Below are 15,681 nucleotides of genomic sequence, written 5' to 3'. Positions count from 1 at the left end.
AGGAACATTTTAGGCCAGAAGCGATCTGTCATGGAGATTTGACAGCACGTGCGAGTCGGGTTTGTGTTAAACCGCGTCACGATCGACGTCATTCACCACGTCAAAGGACAAAGATCAGCGTCACGTGCATGACCTTTAAGAAGGTCAGGTCAAGTCGAGGGCGGCAATGCCTTTCACAGCATAAAACGTATTTTAAGAGCCAGCCGCATATTTTGTATATGTAAACATTATTTCCCCCTCACCCCTACCACCACCATCCTTGCATTGTGTGTGTTCAGTCGTGTATCATTCTCTCAAAATGTTCAATCTTAATGTCATTATTTCCCATCATGCATCACTGGCCCAATATCAAAGTCGCTACATAAATGGCCATTCTGCATTTAACACATCGGTTCTTGTCACAACCGCTGTGAAGTATGTTACAGTCTAAATATCTGCGTTCGTGTTTTGCAGACAAACAGTTTCGAGCAGCTGTGCATCAACTACACAAATGAGAAGCTCCATCGTTTTTTCAACCACTATGTCTTCGCTCTGGAGGAGGAAGCGGTGAGTGGAACTTTTGTTTTATTTGGGTAAGGTTGAAATATGGATTTTGTGATTCTCAATAGACCAGTAATCGGAGCAGTAGACGAACATAGACGAACGATTAAATAAATTATTTTTTTGTGCGATAGACTTGCAAATGTTTTCACCATCTCTCTGAAGTCTTATCATTATCAGGGCAAAATGCTTTTCACGATTGTATCCGATGTGATAGCGGACATTAGTACATTAGATCCGCCGTCCAAAACACTAGACCTCTTCTTTTTCGAATTTGGTTTTGAGTTTGCTAACCAGTCCTGGACATCGAGAACTGAAATGTCCCTCCCTCTCCAACTCTCATTCAGACTGGGGGAAAAGGTACATTAATTTACATAGCTCAGACCAGTCAGTTGGGGGACATATCCTTACACTCTAATAAACCTTTAAAGCTTTGAGCCACCTGTTTAATCGTTATGGTATGATTATGGTATCGCACTGGGAACGGGCTAAGAGAGAAAGATAATGGGTCGGTCAGAGGTGACCATCTGATATTCCGGTTCCCGTCTTTGTCTCTCGTGTGTGTGCGTGCCCTCCTATATCTCATCACATGGCCCTGCTTTCGCTCTACTTCACAGCCAATGGCTACTTTAGTCAGTGGTTGCACAGAACGTTTCTAAAATGTATATAACTGTTCTTAAGAAGCAAATTTAAAAGCGTTTTTTTTTAAAAATTGTTCCTATGCTATTTAGATACATTGCACAAGCGCATACAAAATAACTTCTTTATCCCAAGAGCAGACAACTCGTGCTGATGTGCTCGAAGACCTGTTTTGGCCTCGCTGGCACTCGGCTCCTGTTTGGATGATTTGGAACTTTTTCTTGAACCTCCCAGGAAAAAATAGTGGGCGAAATTCAATGCGGGAGGAACAACACACTGTTTCCGATAATTACAACAGCAGTGTGGATAAAGATGTCAGGGATGGGAAACAGTTCGATGAGTTGTAGCTGTCGGTGGCGACGAGGGGTTCAGCCTGAAGGTCGCTTCAGACTTTTTGTCACATCTGTGGCCAGTGCTTGTCGTAGTCCTCGGCACCAAGGTGACTACCCCGCTCACTGATGGCAAATCCTTGTCATAGTCTGCAGCTGCAGCTGTGAGCTGGCGTCTTGTTGTCGCGTTGCTTGCTAACCGATCGCGCTGTACCATGGGAGGGACACACACACTCACACAGAGCGAGCCTGGAGGCTGTATGGTCCCACAGATCACTGCGTCGAATGAGGCGAGAGCGTCATTGATTGGAGCGTAATGAGAAAATCCACAAGACGATCCACCGGCTTACTGACCCCAAGCGCGCGCGCGTGTGTGTGTGTGTGCGCGCACGCGCATGAAGTCGTGGGAGGATGGAGTAGCGTCGGGCTAGCCAGTCGGAGTGTATTAAGCTATCGAGCGACGGTGGGCGTCCATGTCGTCTGTCGACTGTCATCGTTTCCACCGCCTACTGCTGTCTTGTAGAAGACAGTCGTGATTGGCTAGTAGCAACTTGGGCACTTACATCGCGCCGAACTTTCCTGGAAGGACTAACGTGTGTGCGCGTGCATGTCCAGTCGAAGTGCACGAGCGCTCACGAGACATTTTGTACGCAGATTTCCCCACATCTCAAACGAAGTTATCTGGCGTTTTATTGTTGTGGTTGTACACGATTCAACACTTAGGGTAACGTCAGATAATGCAGCTGGGTCGTCGATGACGTCACACCGACCACAGCTGTAGAACTTTGAGCTAATAACGACGACGAGGGGAGTAGAATGTTCGCTGCTGTTGCTCTTTAGGAAATTATGTACTCCGTGCGAAGTTGAAACTGGCTGGCTGATTGGTTGGTTATTTTGACGGGAAAGTGCTTTCACCTAGAGGTGATTTCACACTATGAGGGGAGATGGAAGAGGTGAATGAGGGGGATGACGTCCAGCCGTTCAAATAGGTGTCACATACAGAGTGTCCCGGCCCAACTGAAGGGGGCTGCCAAAAACCGGGTCCGTTGGCGGAGTGTTGTTGCGGCCTTATGCTTCTCAGAGGAGCAACAAGAAATAAACTAAACAGAGTGTCCCGAGACGAGATCTGAACCCAGGGCCTCCCTCGCAAATGTTTTTACCACTGCACTGCCAGGTGACCCTTTCAAACCAGTGAGTTCGATCTCGCCCTGCTTAATATACTTCCTTTTAACCCCGCCAGCACCACTCTTACTCTTACATGGAACCTTTGGCGAAAAGTGGGATTTTGATGTCTCGATTTTCGTTGGTCGATGATCTCAGGGCGACTAGAGTCAGGTAACATCTCCTCCTCCCCCTCTATCTTTCTACTCCATTAAAACGAAGAAAAAGGCCAAAAGTGTTCCTATCCGAGGGATTGACAACGCCGTCAGCGGGAGGAGCCAGTGACTGGAAGGATGGATGTTCCTCGTCTGCTTGCTGCTCTGGAAACCTGACACGGACCGTGGTGGCGCGTGGTTCGCCATTCTGGCATCACCGCCATCTGCTAGTCTGCCGTCCGCCTGTCTGCTGTCGTCTGGTCGGCGTTATCGATTGTCGCGATCATGGAACGTGTGGCCAGACGCCAGTTGGACCATGTGATGCTGAACACGGGGGGAATCAAGGTTCACAAAAACAAAGACACCACCGTGCAGACTCAATTCTTGACTTGATGATGATGATGATGAAAAAAAAGTAATAGCTGAGAGAGTAACATGATATTGCCAAAAGAAGGGCGTGCAAAACAACTAGCGGTATGATCCAGAGGGGAGAGTGGGAATACCTATAATACAAATACGTTTATAACAATGTTAATTCAACAAAAGGAAATTATTTAGGAAGTGAAAGTTTCCTGTTGACTTAGCTCCTTGTCTTGAAAGGGGCATCTCGAGGGGTGAACAGCAAACAGATGAAAATGAGTCACAAATCAGATCCACTTGAGTTTAAAATTTGTGAAGTTGGTGAGGAACTCTTAAGCCTCTTACAGCAGAACCTGATGGCTCTCCTCCTAAGTGCAGCTTCCGTGTCGCCAGATTTAATCCTGTCTCCACTTCTGGACTACACACAGAGTAATACAGGCTTTCGTGTAATGAGTGTCATTGTTTCTTTCTCTTGCCACTCCAGGCGGTCCGGCTAGTGCATGTCGCCAACACAGTGAGGGCTGGCTGTCCTGGGTTCAGCTCTCGTCTCCCGCATGGTGTTCTTTCTCTGCATGTGGCATTTATTTACAAGGCTGGCTGCCTTCCCGTTACTGACTCCTGCTAAAAACACCAATCCCTCCCCCTTCCTCTCTTAAGGGCCTTCGTTGAATATTACATGAGGTTTGTATAACAAAGTATAGTAGGGTGAAGGCCACTATAATGTTATTTCTCCAAATAATAGACCTGTACTAGTTTCCCAAATCTGGATGAATACCACACTTCGAGAATATGCCTACAAACATCACTATACACTGTAAGAGAAACACCTAATTATTTTACTTTGCCTACGGAACGCTCAGATTTTGATAATTGGTTTCTTAAGTGAGCCGCTCATTTAAAACGAATTTTGCGATCAGGCTAGCCTTTAAACGGATCTGTGCAGTTTTTTTATTATTATTATTATGGCAACAATTTTGTGTGAACCTCATGGGGAAAATGTACAAAATTCGCGTTTACCATCCCCGAGCGCCGTATCCTGCTACTCTGCTCCAGTGACTGACCACACCATCGCCTCCATCAGGGAGGGATACCGAAACAGAAATCAGGCACACACCCACGAGGGTGTGATGAAACAGAAAGGCAGGGTAACCAGGACTCGAGTGTTCATCGCATGACTCTGCTCGGATGTCGATAAGAACAGGGAGGGGAGAACACGGAGGTTTGTGGGTGTGCGCGCGCAACTGCATGCGTGATGCTGTCTGAAAGCACGTTGTCGCTACGGGCACGTGACGGGTATCGCCGGCCCTAACCTGGAGAGGCGTCGGTGGGGTGGGGTTAGATTGGAAAGGCAGTCGGCAAACATCAGAAATAATTTGTTGAGACAGAGATGCATGACATTGACTTTATGTTTATTGTAATTGTTCTTTTTTTGTTTCCTTCTTCATCTGCAATTTACCCGTCTGCAGGGTGCGTTCGGTGCTTTTAGGTTTGTAGATATCTGAGCGACTAACATAAGTGTTTATTTTTAGTGAATGGATCCTTATAAATTGTGGTCTTACAAAAACTAAGAGTTGTTTAGTGTTTCTTGTGTAAAATGTGTTGACGCTATTCCTTTCCTGTGGCACAATTGAAAACTAGTCAGAAATGGTCCCTTGTCGGGAGATACCTACCACTGTTTTTAAAAGCCAAACTTTCACCGTCTAGCAGAAAAGAATGGTTGTGACTGGGAAGAGAGAGGTGAGAGAACGTGACCAGGCCAGATTGAAGCAATTAACGAAGCTTGGCTATTTAGGTAATTGGAACCGTGTGTGTATCCCCCCTACTCCCCAAGTCGAAGTATTCTTTCCCGCCAGCAAAAGAAGTTTGATTTGAGTGCTGGACAGCAGTGATAATTTGTAAACTAATAAACTTGAGGGAATATTTCTGCAAGGGGAAGGCGGGAAAAGAAGTGCAGCTACCAAGATTGACGGCTAAAAATATGATTTCAAAGACTAGATATTCAATGACAAGAAGAAAAGTCAAAAGTTAATATTGCTTCCATCGGTAAGTGTTAAAACTCACAGGAAAAACAGACACTTGAAGAGTGCGAAGCACCATGGCACCAGGCCATCACATCACGCACATTGGGAAACAGAAAAGTTTTGAGTCTTATGATAAAACTTTAACAATAGGATAGGTAATTACATAATTTTGTTCAGCCACTTTGCAGAGAATGATAGGGAGGAAGTGAGAAAGTCAAACGTGTATACGCAGCAAGTTGTCCCTAAAAAAAAAACCACACCAAAAAGCAAAACACACCTAGGCAGAAAATCGACAGAACAAAGCCCAGAATGATTTGTTTCCAGAGTGCGTGAGGACGGGGAGGAATTGCATGGGCAGGGGGAAACACTAACTGCTATTGTTCGTCAGGGAACGTGCGTCACAAAAACATTAGAACCTGAAGTAGCTTGCTTTGTAACTGATTGCTCCAGATGTTATTTAGCTTATGTTTCTTCTCCGGCTAAGTCAGTGTGGAAAGAAAAATGACTCAAGATTAATGTCAAGAGTCGTCACTAGCAACAGTTCTAAATTAATAAGAATACATTAGAAAGATAAACAAAAATATATAACGAAAGTGAAAAAAACAAATAAAAGAAAATATCAAATGAAAGAAAAATAAGAATAAAAACGCAAATCACTAAAGGAAGTAGGAAAGAATGAAAAAAAAATCCAAACCAAAAACAAAAACAAAAACCAACAAACAAAAACAGTTCAACATTTTAGTCCACTCATCAGCACTGATAGAATTAAAGTCAGATGTTTTTCCTAGCATGTGTGCCAGCAGGTTAGCACTGATAGAATTAAAGTCAGACATTGTCCCTAACATGTTAGCATCGTATAGCACAGATGGAATTGAAGTCAGACGGTTTACCCAGTATGTTAGCACTGATGGAATTAGGTGGAATAGCAAAGTACTTATGTCCATCGCTCACAGCAATTAACATATTCAAGGTCTCGGCCGCCAGCTGTTGATGGTTTTAGACGGAGAATATCTGTTGCCGGTTGCCGATGAAGAAGGGGATCACGTGACGTCCATGAGGCTAACGGGGACGATGAAGAAGGCCATCAGCCTCATGGCAACCGTGTGGGTCTGGACGCAGATCACCTAGTAACCTGTTCACCTGCACATCGCCGAGGCTGGCAACACAGCGGTGGCATTAAGACAAAAAACACAGCTCATGTTCTGTTTAGCTGAGCTTTAATTGGATTTCCTCGGTTATTGGTGCTGTCAGGAGGACGGATTTTTTTCGTGATTTAAGAGTGCAGGTGGTGGCGGAGGCAACGAGGGAGGTGCATTTTGTGTTTCCTGTATACAGATTGCAGGTTGCCGTAGTGACAAGCTGAGTTTTAGTGACATGGGGTGTGTGTACACGCAGATACACGGGGTCGCATACTTAATGTGAGACCTGAACTCACAACCCACAACACCTACCATTGCGGCACTAAACTGTGCAAGAGAGAGAGAATGAGAAATTATAGTCAATGTAGATTAAAGACCACAAATGAAGGGAGGTTAAAAAAACAGCAATATCAAAGCAAAACACAAAAACAATCTTATAAAGAAATCCAGACACTCCGGGCTGAGGCAGCAATTATTCCTATGGCAGCTTGCGATATCAGAGTGATAAATCGGGCAATGATAAACAATTTCCAGGCCAGTCCGGCAGTGCCGACTTTGGTGGAGACGACTGTGAGCCTTCCTGTATGGTGGGGCGACGGAGGTGCCAAATTAGCACAGAGGAATGCAGACGAGTGGGGAATTCCTGACTAACACAAGCAGCGTGGCCGTTATTGGCGACAGATGCGTCGTTCGTGCAGCACTCAGCTGATGCAGCAGGCACAGCTCGTTCACACTGCTCAACACTTCCCTTCTACTTCGCCGCACCAGACAAGGGACTCGGTCCGACACTACGAGTCCTTTCTCTGACAAAGAGACTAAAATATTTAATACAGCAAAGCATCTTTATTTATAAAATACTAATGGGTAATTAACCTGTCCCCTGTTCACTCCACCCTGTTCCACAAAAAATGCACGAACTCTAAAACTTAATTTCCAAAATTAAACCCATTCTAATCAGTCCTGAAAAACTCAGGACGCCTACTGTGGAACAGCCTCCCACCTCAATCACCAACTTGACTTCTGACAAAAAAAAAATTATTGAATTTCATGCAATGGCAAGTATACAGACCGCATATGTACTGATGGTTAACATGAGGGACCAGACTACCTGGACACGCAATATTTTTTTAAAGATCAGCATTCATTATTATTGTCTGTGTGTTTTTCTTTCTTTCTTTTATTATTTTAGTAAAGTACTTTGAGCCTGCCTTTGATGGTGTAAAGTGCTATTTAGATTATTAACTTTATTATTATTGAGAAACACAAAATCGATGTTTTACTGTATACTATATATAAATGACCATATACTGACTTATTCCCTTCCATTCTCAATTATGCCTTAGTTTAGTAACTTCATTATTTTCCTAGTAAAGAGCGAGGGTTATATTTTTAAAAACTCATCCATTGTTTATTCTGTTCGCCCATTCTCGATGATACAAAATGTCATTGTTATCTTAACTGAACAAACCAGCGCCGCGAGTCTAGGGGACGCCACTCTTGTCACGCTGCAGCGCGAGCAGACGACAATCATGGATGTTGGTGGAAGCAGGGGAGAGGGCGAGAGATCGTGACAGGGAATCATTGTAGTGAAGATGTGGTGGCCAGTGAGCAGAGTGTGGCTTATAGTGAAAACAGGTTGGCTGTCCATGAGGACCATCCTCTTAGGGATGGTTAGGGCACGGCGGAACCTGGCTGATAAGATTAGGCATCTTAAACGGCAGCCAGCTATCAGGCACACATCTGTGGGGAAAAAAATAAATGATTTAGACTATAGCTGTCTGGGTGATTAAATCTCTCATGAAAGGTGCTTTTCTCACCCTGAAGATGAATTGATTTTCCTGCCTGAAGGGTAGGTGGATAACTGAAATGAGCTTTTCTCCCTCACTCCCCAAACCCAGCAGGGGGAAGATGGATTGTTAGCAAGAGAGAATGCTCCAGTCCAGATTGAAAACATATAAGGAATTTCTTATGGACTGTTCATAATTTGTATTGGCTTGATTTGATCATCTACCAATAATTTTCATCACACTTTGCTAAGTCAGTGGAAGTGTAAATTAAGTACCTGATGGGAAGAGGGTGAGTAGGACATATTCCTAACCATTTCAAATCTCTTGCAGTATCGGGAAGAAGAAATTCAGTTTGCCCACATCACCTTCACAGATAACAGCAAGTGTGTGGAACTCATAGAAAAGGTTAGCATAAAATCATCACTAATTTGTATTAATTTATTTACAAATATATAATACATACATTCTTACAATTTTACTTGTCAAAGCCTGTGATAGAGGAGGAACTGCTTCCAAGTTAGATAAATGTCCCCTTCTTCAGCTCATTTTGACAAATTGAACAACATAACAGCAAGTCAACGACACGTTTAAACAATAATGCTGAAGTCTCCAGGTTTGCACTGCTTATTGGAACAGCAACAGCATATGGCTTGAAGAACAAGTGATTATCATTTGTGAAATTGTGAACAGTTTACTCCTGTTGTTCCCATCATATGCTCATGCTCACATATACTGTAATTCTGTGTTATCAATTCTTTCTTGGTTCCTTCGAACCAAGTTATAGTGTGCCTTAAGTAAATTTAACTAAACTTGTTTCTTTCCTCCTGCCACTTTCAAAGAACTTGAATGTAATGGACTGATGTAAATGTCTTGTAAAAGCAATTTAAATATGGTTGCATGGTCATCTTGGCTACTTCTGTTCATGTATACATGCATTCATACATTATATAAATTTTGCTGTCAACAGCCTCCAAGGTGTATCCTAAAAATGCTGGATGAGGAATGCCGTTTTCCACAGGTAAGTGGTATCCATATTTTGTGTAGGAAAGGCTGAAGAACATTCACTGTCATGCTTAAGATTATAAGATAAACAAACTGTTTCAGTTATATATAAGATTGAAGAGTTTTCAATGCACTTCAGAGATGGTTCCATGTTTCAAAATAAATTTGACTTTTAAACTGCTTTAGCAACGAGCTTATGAGGGATTAGATTTTTGTAATTTTTGACACTACTTACCATGCCAGAAAGGGTTTCTAAGTGTGATGACCTGTTGTGTACAAGGAAACAGCTGTTGTGTGCTAGCCTCAGGAGGTTGTTTAGAGCAGCACATTCTGTATATATAACAACTTTGCACAGCTTACATTGGGTCCTGCTAATATGCACCTGCATTTAAATTTTAGCAATGTTTACTATCAAAGACGACTTCCAATGTGGTTCTTGTGACATTGGCTTACATCTGCCAGGGGCTTACTGTTAAAACACACCTGCCATGGTGTTATCAGCTCTTGACCTTAAGGCTTTTTATGCAGTCTTTTCTAGGCTCATTGGGCTTGTTTCATTTTCTCTTTGATTTTTATTATAAGTAATAGTTTAATTACACAAGGCTTTCATAGGCTGCTAAGCCAATACAGTTCAAGCCTTTTATCAGAATAGGTATGCACAAGCAGTGAAAGTACCAGTCAAAGCAGAAGAGTGTGTTTTTAAAGTCCTCTTTAGGCTAGAGAAACTACTGGCTTCATATATAGCCCTTGCTAGTGGCTGCAAAAGCATTTTGAGCTAGATAAATGTAGTTTCAAGTATAAAAATAATCTTACCTGCACATTTGACTAATTTTTTGTGTGTTCTGCTTTTTATTTATTGCTTTGTGTAAGGAGTATGGGTAAGTAACAATACCTATTAAACTTGCAAAAGTCGAAAGTAAGTGTAATGCCGTCTTCCTTTTGTCATCTTAGTGGTCTTTTCTGTTTTACAGGGAACTGACAAGTCCTACCTGATGAAACAGCATGAGATGCTGGAAGAACATGATTACTACATTAAGGGCAGTGACCGCCGCAGGTGGGAGGTGGAGTTTGGGGTGCATCACTATGCAGGGATGGTGTTGTACTCTGTGCAGGGCTTTCTAGACAAGAACAAAGACACTCAGCAGGACCAGCTGTTTGATCTCATGCATAATTCTACCAACACATTTGTCAAGGACCTCACCAGATTCCAGGTGTGACTGCTAATCATGGTTTCCAGTCTACAACAGTGATACACCTGCACATACCCTTTCCTTTTTTTCCCACCATTGCTCTAAAAGTATGGATGAACAGAGATGTTTGAGCATAACTATTTTTTTCCTGTATGTGCTGATTTCATATGATAGAAGTAGTTGAGAGCCTTTTTTGTGTATGCCATGATCTCCAGAGGCAGGTATCTGTGTACAGATATTCATTTATCCTTATAATTAGTGAAGATATCTAACTCAAATTGGCCACCATCCTTCTCAGATGCATAATAAATCTGTTTGGGACATGTTGCATGTTTATGAGAAGTGATTGTATTGCAGTACTAAGAGTAATGGATCTACAGTTCATTTTTCTTGCTGTAATTCAGTGTTAGCCAATGCAAATTCTTCTGTGCTTTGTCTACTAAAATGGCTTTATGCCAAGAATGCTGATTTATTTTTGTGAGTACATAAGTAGATAAATAGAGCAAATATATTTATCATGAACTATTATTATATAATCATTGCTTTAACTTTTAAAAAAAAATCAAGGTTTAGACCTGCTTGTTTAACAAATGTGTAATGGCTGTGGATAGGATTTACTTGGAGTTCGGCTGGAAGTTTTGCAAGGGAGACAAACCATCTCACGGACGACCAAAAATAAACCAACAGTTGGTGACACTTTCAAGCACCAGTTATCTGCCCTTGTGGATGTTCTTGGACTTACAAATCCATGGTAAGCTTAGCCCCATTTTGGAGATAACTGGTCCTTGGGTGGTAGTATGAGGTGTGTGTAGAGAGCTATTCTCCATGTAACAAATTTATCTGTTTAACCAGATGCTATAAATGACATTTTCTTCTTTCCCAGGTATGTACGCTGTTTAAAGCCCAACTCCCAAAAACTACCTAACAACTACAAACCTGAAGATGTCTTGCTTCAGCTAAGGTACTCAGGAATGTTGGACATCATTAGGATCAAACGGGAGGTAATGAGATATCTACATATTTAATTTTTAACAAAGTTTTCCTTTTTTTAAAACTTTTAGGAACAAATCTTTGTCTTCTGTTACATGCTTGAATAGTTCATTCTCTGCAGTCTATTTACTGAGATACCATTTCCAAGCATTCTGTTCCTTCTCACATTAGACTCCACAAAGTCTCTAAATGTTCAGCTTTAAGTTTGGACAAACATTCTACCTGAGATCATGAATTCATGCTTTGCTTCTTTGCTTAATATTTGTAATGTTATCTAATTAATTTCGATTTTTTTCTGTAAAGTACTTCCAAAATGTTCTTATATTTCAAACAACAGTTTTTCTCGCCTGTTCATTTATTTCTTCTGTGTAGTGCCCCCAGGTTTACATGCTACCACCAATTCAACATTCTTATAGCCGTAGCATACTTTAATACAATTCATGGCATGCCACATTCAATTTAGGTGTGGAAAATATGCAGTATGCTTGTAAGAGGAATTCATTGAACTAAAGAGGTCATACAAGTATATTGTTCAGATTAGGAAGTATTCAGATGATTTACATTCAAATGTTGCTAGTTAAAACTCAGGGCTTTTGCTAAGGCTAAATTCAACCACTTCTTTTTTTACAACTTTGGAGGGACCCCATTGACAAAAATTGAAGGGGTCGAACTTTTAAAAGATTGAAAAAAACTTACTTTAAATTTTGGGTAAATAATATACCTTTAGTGAAAACATTGAACATTGTCATTTACCTTGAGTTATTTGTAAATGTGTGCATATTATAATGTTTGTTATAATGCTGAATATCTCCATGAAGAAGAGCTATTACGTTTTCTTTTGCAATCACAGAAGGTTTCTTAAACCAACTCTACTGTAAAAAAAAACAACTGCTATTCTATTGGTGGTGCTAATTACACTATGATGAGAATTAGGAAGAAATGTTAGTATTCACTTCATGGTGGTATATCACCCCAGGGCTATCCTGTGCATATACCTGTGGAGACATTTTTCTTCAAGTATGGGATTCTACTTCCGCGAAATAGTGGCACTGCAGACCCACGAGCAGCTGCCACCACCATCCTCAAGACTCTTGGCTTACCTGCCACTGAGTGGCAGGTGGGGAAGACTAAGGTATGCAGATGAGTTGTTAGAATGGAGGCCAGCTTATCTAAGAGCAGCAGTTTATTTTTGTGTACACTCTAGTGGAGGTGTTCATTTGCAAGACAATTAAGATGACTTTTCAAACTTTGAAATTTGTTTGGGTTTCTTTGTTTCTTTTTTACAGCTCTCTTGGTCATCTTTTTTACAGAAAATTTTTCTTGGCATCATTTTTAAAATTGTTATGCTTCCTCATGAATGTTTCTTTGTTATAGATAAGCACTTGTTTACTTGACAACAGCTATTAATAACATCAGCATTTATCCTTTATCCTGGCATAATTAAAGGCAGTTTTGATTCCAGGTATTTATGCGCACTGCTGTGTTCGAGCCTTTAGAAGACTGGCGAATGGAGTTGCTGCGACAGAGAGCCATACTTGTTCAGAAAATATGGCGTGGTTATAATTGCAGGCGAGGTCAGTAGCATCCCTTTAATGACAGATACAGACCTGCATTTTCCTTACAGGTTAACTGCAATGTAATCGTTACTGGAAATCCTCAAATTATAGGGATTAATAAGGATTTAGCTGTTACGTTTCCTTTCTCTCCATCCTTGTATCTGTATTTTTTTTTTGTTTGTTTTTTTGTCATCTTTGTTTTCTTGTATGCCCTTCAATCTGATAGAAGTAGATTGTTATCAGACAGTATTCTTGTAAGATTTTTGCTGAGTGGCTGCTGCAAAAGTAACAGAGTGTCAGTACCTCCTATGCTCTGTAACTTTGGTAGTGTATTACTTGTCTATTACTGCCAGTATTTCAGGACCGGCAAGCAGAAAGCATGGTACTTTTTAATCCACTCTAAATTACAGCTTTTCTCATATTAGTCATCCTAAGGGTAAACAGGTCTGTAGAGGCAAGCTTTAGGTTGATATTCTCGTTTTTTTAAATATAGTTTATAGTGTCATCATGACTGTTATTTTCAGCAATGAAAATTAAATAAAATTCATAAGTTTGTCTTCTTGATGACAGCATTCCTTGCAAAGAAACAGGCAGCACTGATACTTCAAGAAAGATTCAGATCATTCCGCCTCCGGCTTGAATTCCTACGCCAAAGACGTGCAGCAGTTGTCCTGCAGGTAAAGATTAAAGTTGTGGTGTCTTTTCCTGTATTCCCAGAACCAAATCCACTTTATTTTGATATACAGTTATGTGTTTTTATAATTGCTGAAGCCATGTAAAAAATAGAAACAATTAAAAAAAGTTGTTCTGAAGTTAGTACATATTTTAATCTTATAAATTGAGTGGCATTCTTTTTAAAAAATCTAGCTGGTACTTTTATTCTGGATCTGGTACAGAAACATGTTCGAGGTATGCAGGCCAGAAAAATGGCAGAAACAATGCGCATACAAAAGCGACAAGAAGAGGAAAGGCGAAGGCTGGAGGAGCAAGAGAGGGAGAGAAAGAAGAGAGAAAAAGAAGTTGCAGATGAGGTGGCCATTGAAGAATCACTAAGGTACATTAAATCCTTGTTTTATCCATCAAAGACCTTTGAAATCCCCCTTGAAGGTTTCTTGGTGCTATTGATCATATAACATTTAATTTCTAGCAGTGCATGTTCTTTTTAATTTCATGCAGAAAATACCACCATAAATGTACTTTTGGATGGGGAATCAGGACATGAGGGAAGAAGACTACACTGATTCATTAACTCATTCAATATGGGTGTATTGATGCAACTGAGTTTTAACTGTGAAGGCATTTACAGGTGCGAACTGTATAGGAAGAATTAATTTGCATTGTAATCAAAGCTTAAAAGGTCCTTGACATTTATAGTTTGCTTTCTCTTGTTAGATTTTAAAAAAGGATAATTTGACAAAACATAGAAATACCATCAGAAATATTTACACAGACAACTGCATGCACATAGAGGGTTTGATTCTGCTGACCAGAAGGGAAAAGCCTGCAGTTTTTGCTTCATAGCTGGCTTTGACTGCAAGGTGTTAAAATTGCCTTATTTATTCTTTGCATGCTGGGTTCTATTTTTGCTAGAAAACTTTATGCCTAGCTATGTGTGTGGCTACCAGTTTTGTAGTTTGGGAATGATGCACATTTGGCCTTCTTTCTTAGATCTTTCTGAAAATCAGTGAATTTTTTTTCTCTAAACATTCAGCTTAAGTTTCTTAAAACAAAACCTATTTGGGGCATTGTCTGCTGATTGTTTTTTTTTATTGGAAATTATTGCTTTCATTAGAATCTTATGACATGACTTATCTATCTAGTGGATAGAGGGTTTGTGAAAACAGGTTGATTCTTAGATCAAGGTCTGGTCACCAAATATGTGTGATGCCATTCTTTTGGTGAACTTAAGAGTCTTGTGTATGGGAATTGTTTTTTTTCTCTGACTACAACTGCAGTTAAAGAAAACAGCAAGGGAAATGGAAAGTTTACCCTTAAACAATAGGTACTAATGTAAAATATTTTCAGTGGAAATTTTGGGTTTTAAATGAACCATTTACTTAGGGTCATGCCTAAAACATAGTGGTATGCTGTTCCTCGGAAGGCACCATCTCCTATACTCTTTTGCCGAAGAAAACAAACTGACCCTTAATTGTAACGTTGGATCTACCATTTGACAGTCATTGGCACACCAATCTTCTCAGCTTCACTCAGTTACTCTTTTTTTGTACTCAGGGTTTAAAACTGTATGGCATGATCCCCAAATCTATGTCATCATTTTCATAACTGCACTTACGAAACTGAAATTGAACTTTTACCCTAAATGGGTTAGGTAATGTCACAACAGCAAAATATGGCAAGCTCTTTGTACAACCCCATAGCTGTCTTTTGGACACAATTGTAAGTAAACAGTTGTGTTGCAACTTGAAATTTTGTGTGGAAACCATTGAAAAGGTCATATCTATCATGTAAACCCAACTTGCCATTTTCCTTGTTTTATTTTTCTAAAAAATTTGGACACAGCTGGTGTTTATATTAATAACCTGTTTCCAGCTGAGGCAGTCTGGTTGTTTTGGGTTATTTATGTCAGGCAACTGTTTGATTGTTTGTTATTTTTTTAAATAGCTTTTTTATATAATTGACTTTTAAATGGATATAATACACAGAAAAGAAGAATACATTTAATTAAGGACTTTTAGCCATCATACAATGTGAGTTAGACTTGCAGACTATTGCGATGGATTGGGAGAAATAAGTGGTCTTGTCATCAGCATTTAGTGTGAGCACATGTGCACAGCATGGGAAACTCAAGTCC

General features: G+C 40.6%; 1 protein-coding gene across 1 annotated transcript in view; it reads left to right on the top strand.

Moving 5' to 3' along the window:
• LOC112570797 (unconventional myosin-VIIa-like) overlaps positions 1–15,681 on the top strand; it is a 71,961-nt gene that overhangs the window by 30,029 nt on the left and 26,251 nt on the right. Inside the window, 10 exon segments of the mRNA XM_025249420.1 lie at positions 454–546; positions 8,462–8,536; positions 9,099–9,149; positions 10,105–10,344; positions 10,935–11,074; positions 11,207–11,324; positions 12,290–12,445; positions 12,776–12,887; positions 13,440–13,546; positions 13,766–13,923. Of these exon segments, the coding sequence (XP_025105205.1) occupies positions 454–546; positions 8,462–8,536; positions 9,099–9,149; positions 10,105–10,344; positions 10,935–11,074; positions 11,207–11,324; positions 12,290–12,445; positions 12,776–12,887; positions 13,440–13,546; positions 13,766–13,923 (1,250 nt within the window).

This window comes from Pomacea canaliculata, linkage group LG8 (genome assembly GCF_003073045.1).
Source record: "Pomacea canaliculata isolate SZHN2017 linkage group LG8, ASM307304v1, whole genome shotgun sequence".
Taxonomy (NCBI): Eukaryota; Metazoa; Mollusca; class Gastropoda; order Architaenioglossa; family Ampullariidae; genus Pomacea; species Pomacea canaliculata.
The sequence above is the reverse complement of the archived record's forward strand: the minus strand, read 5'-3'. Positions and strand labels throughout refer to the sequence as shown.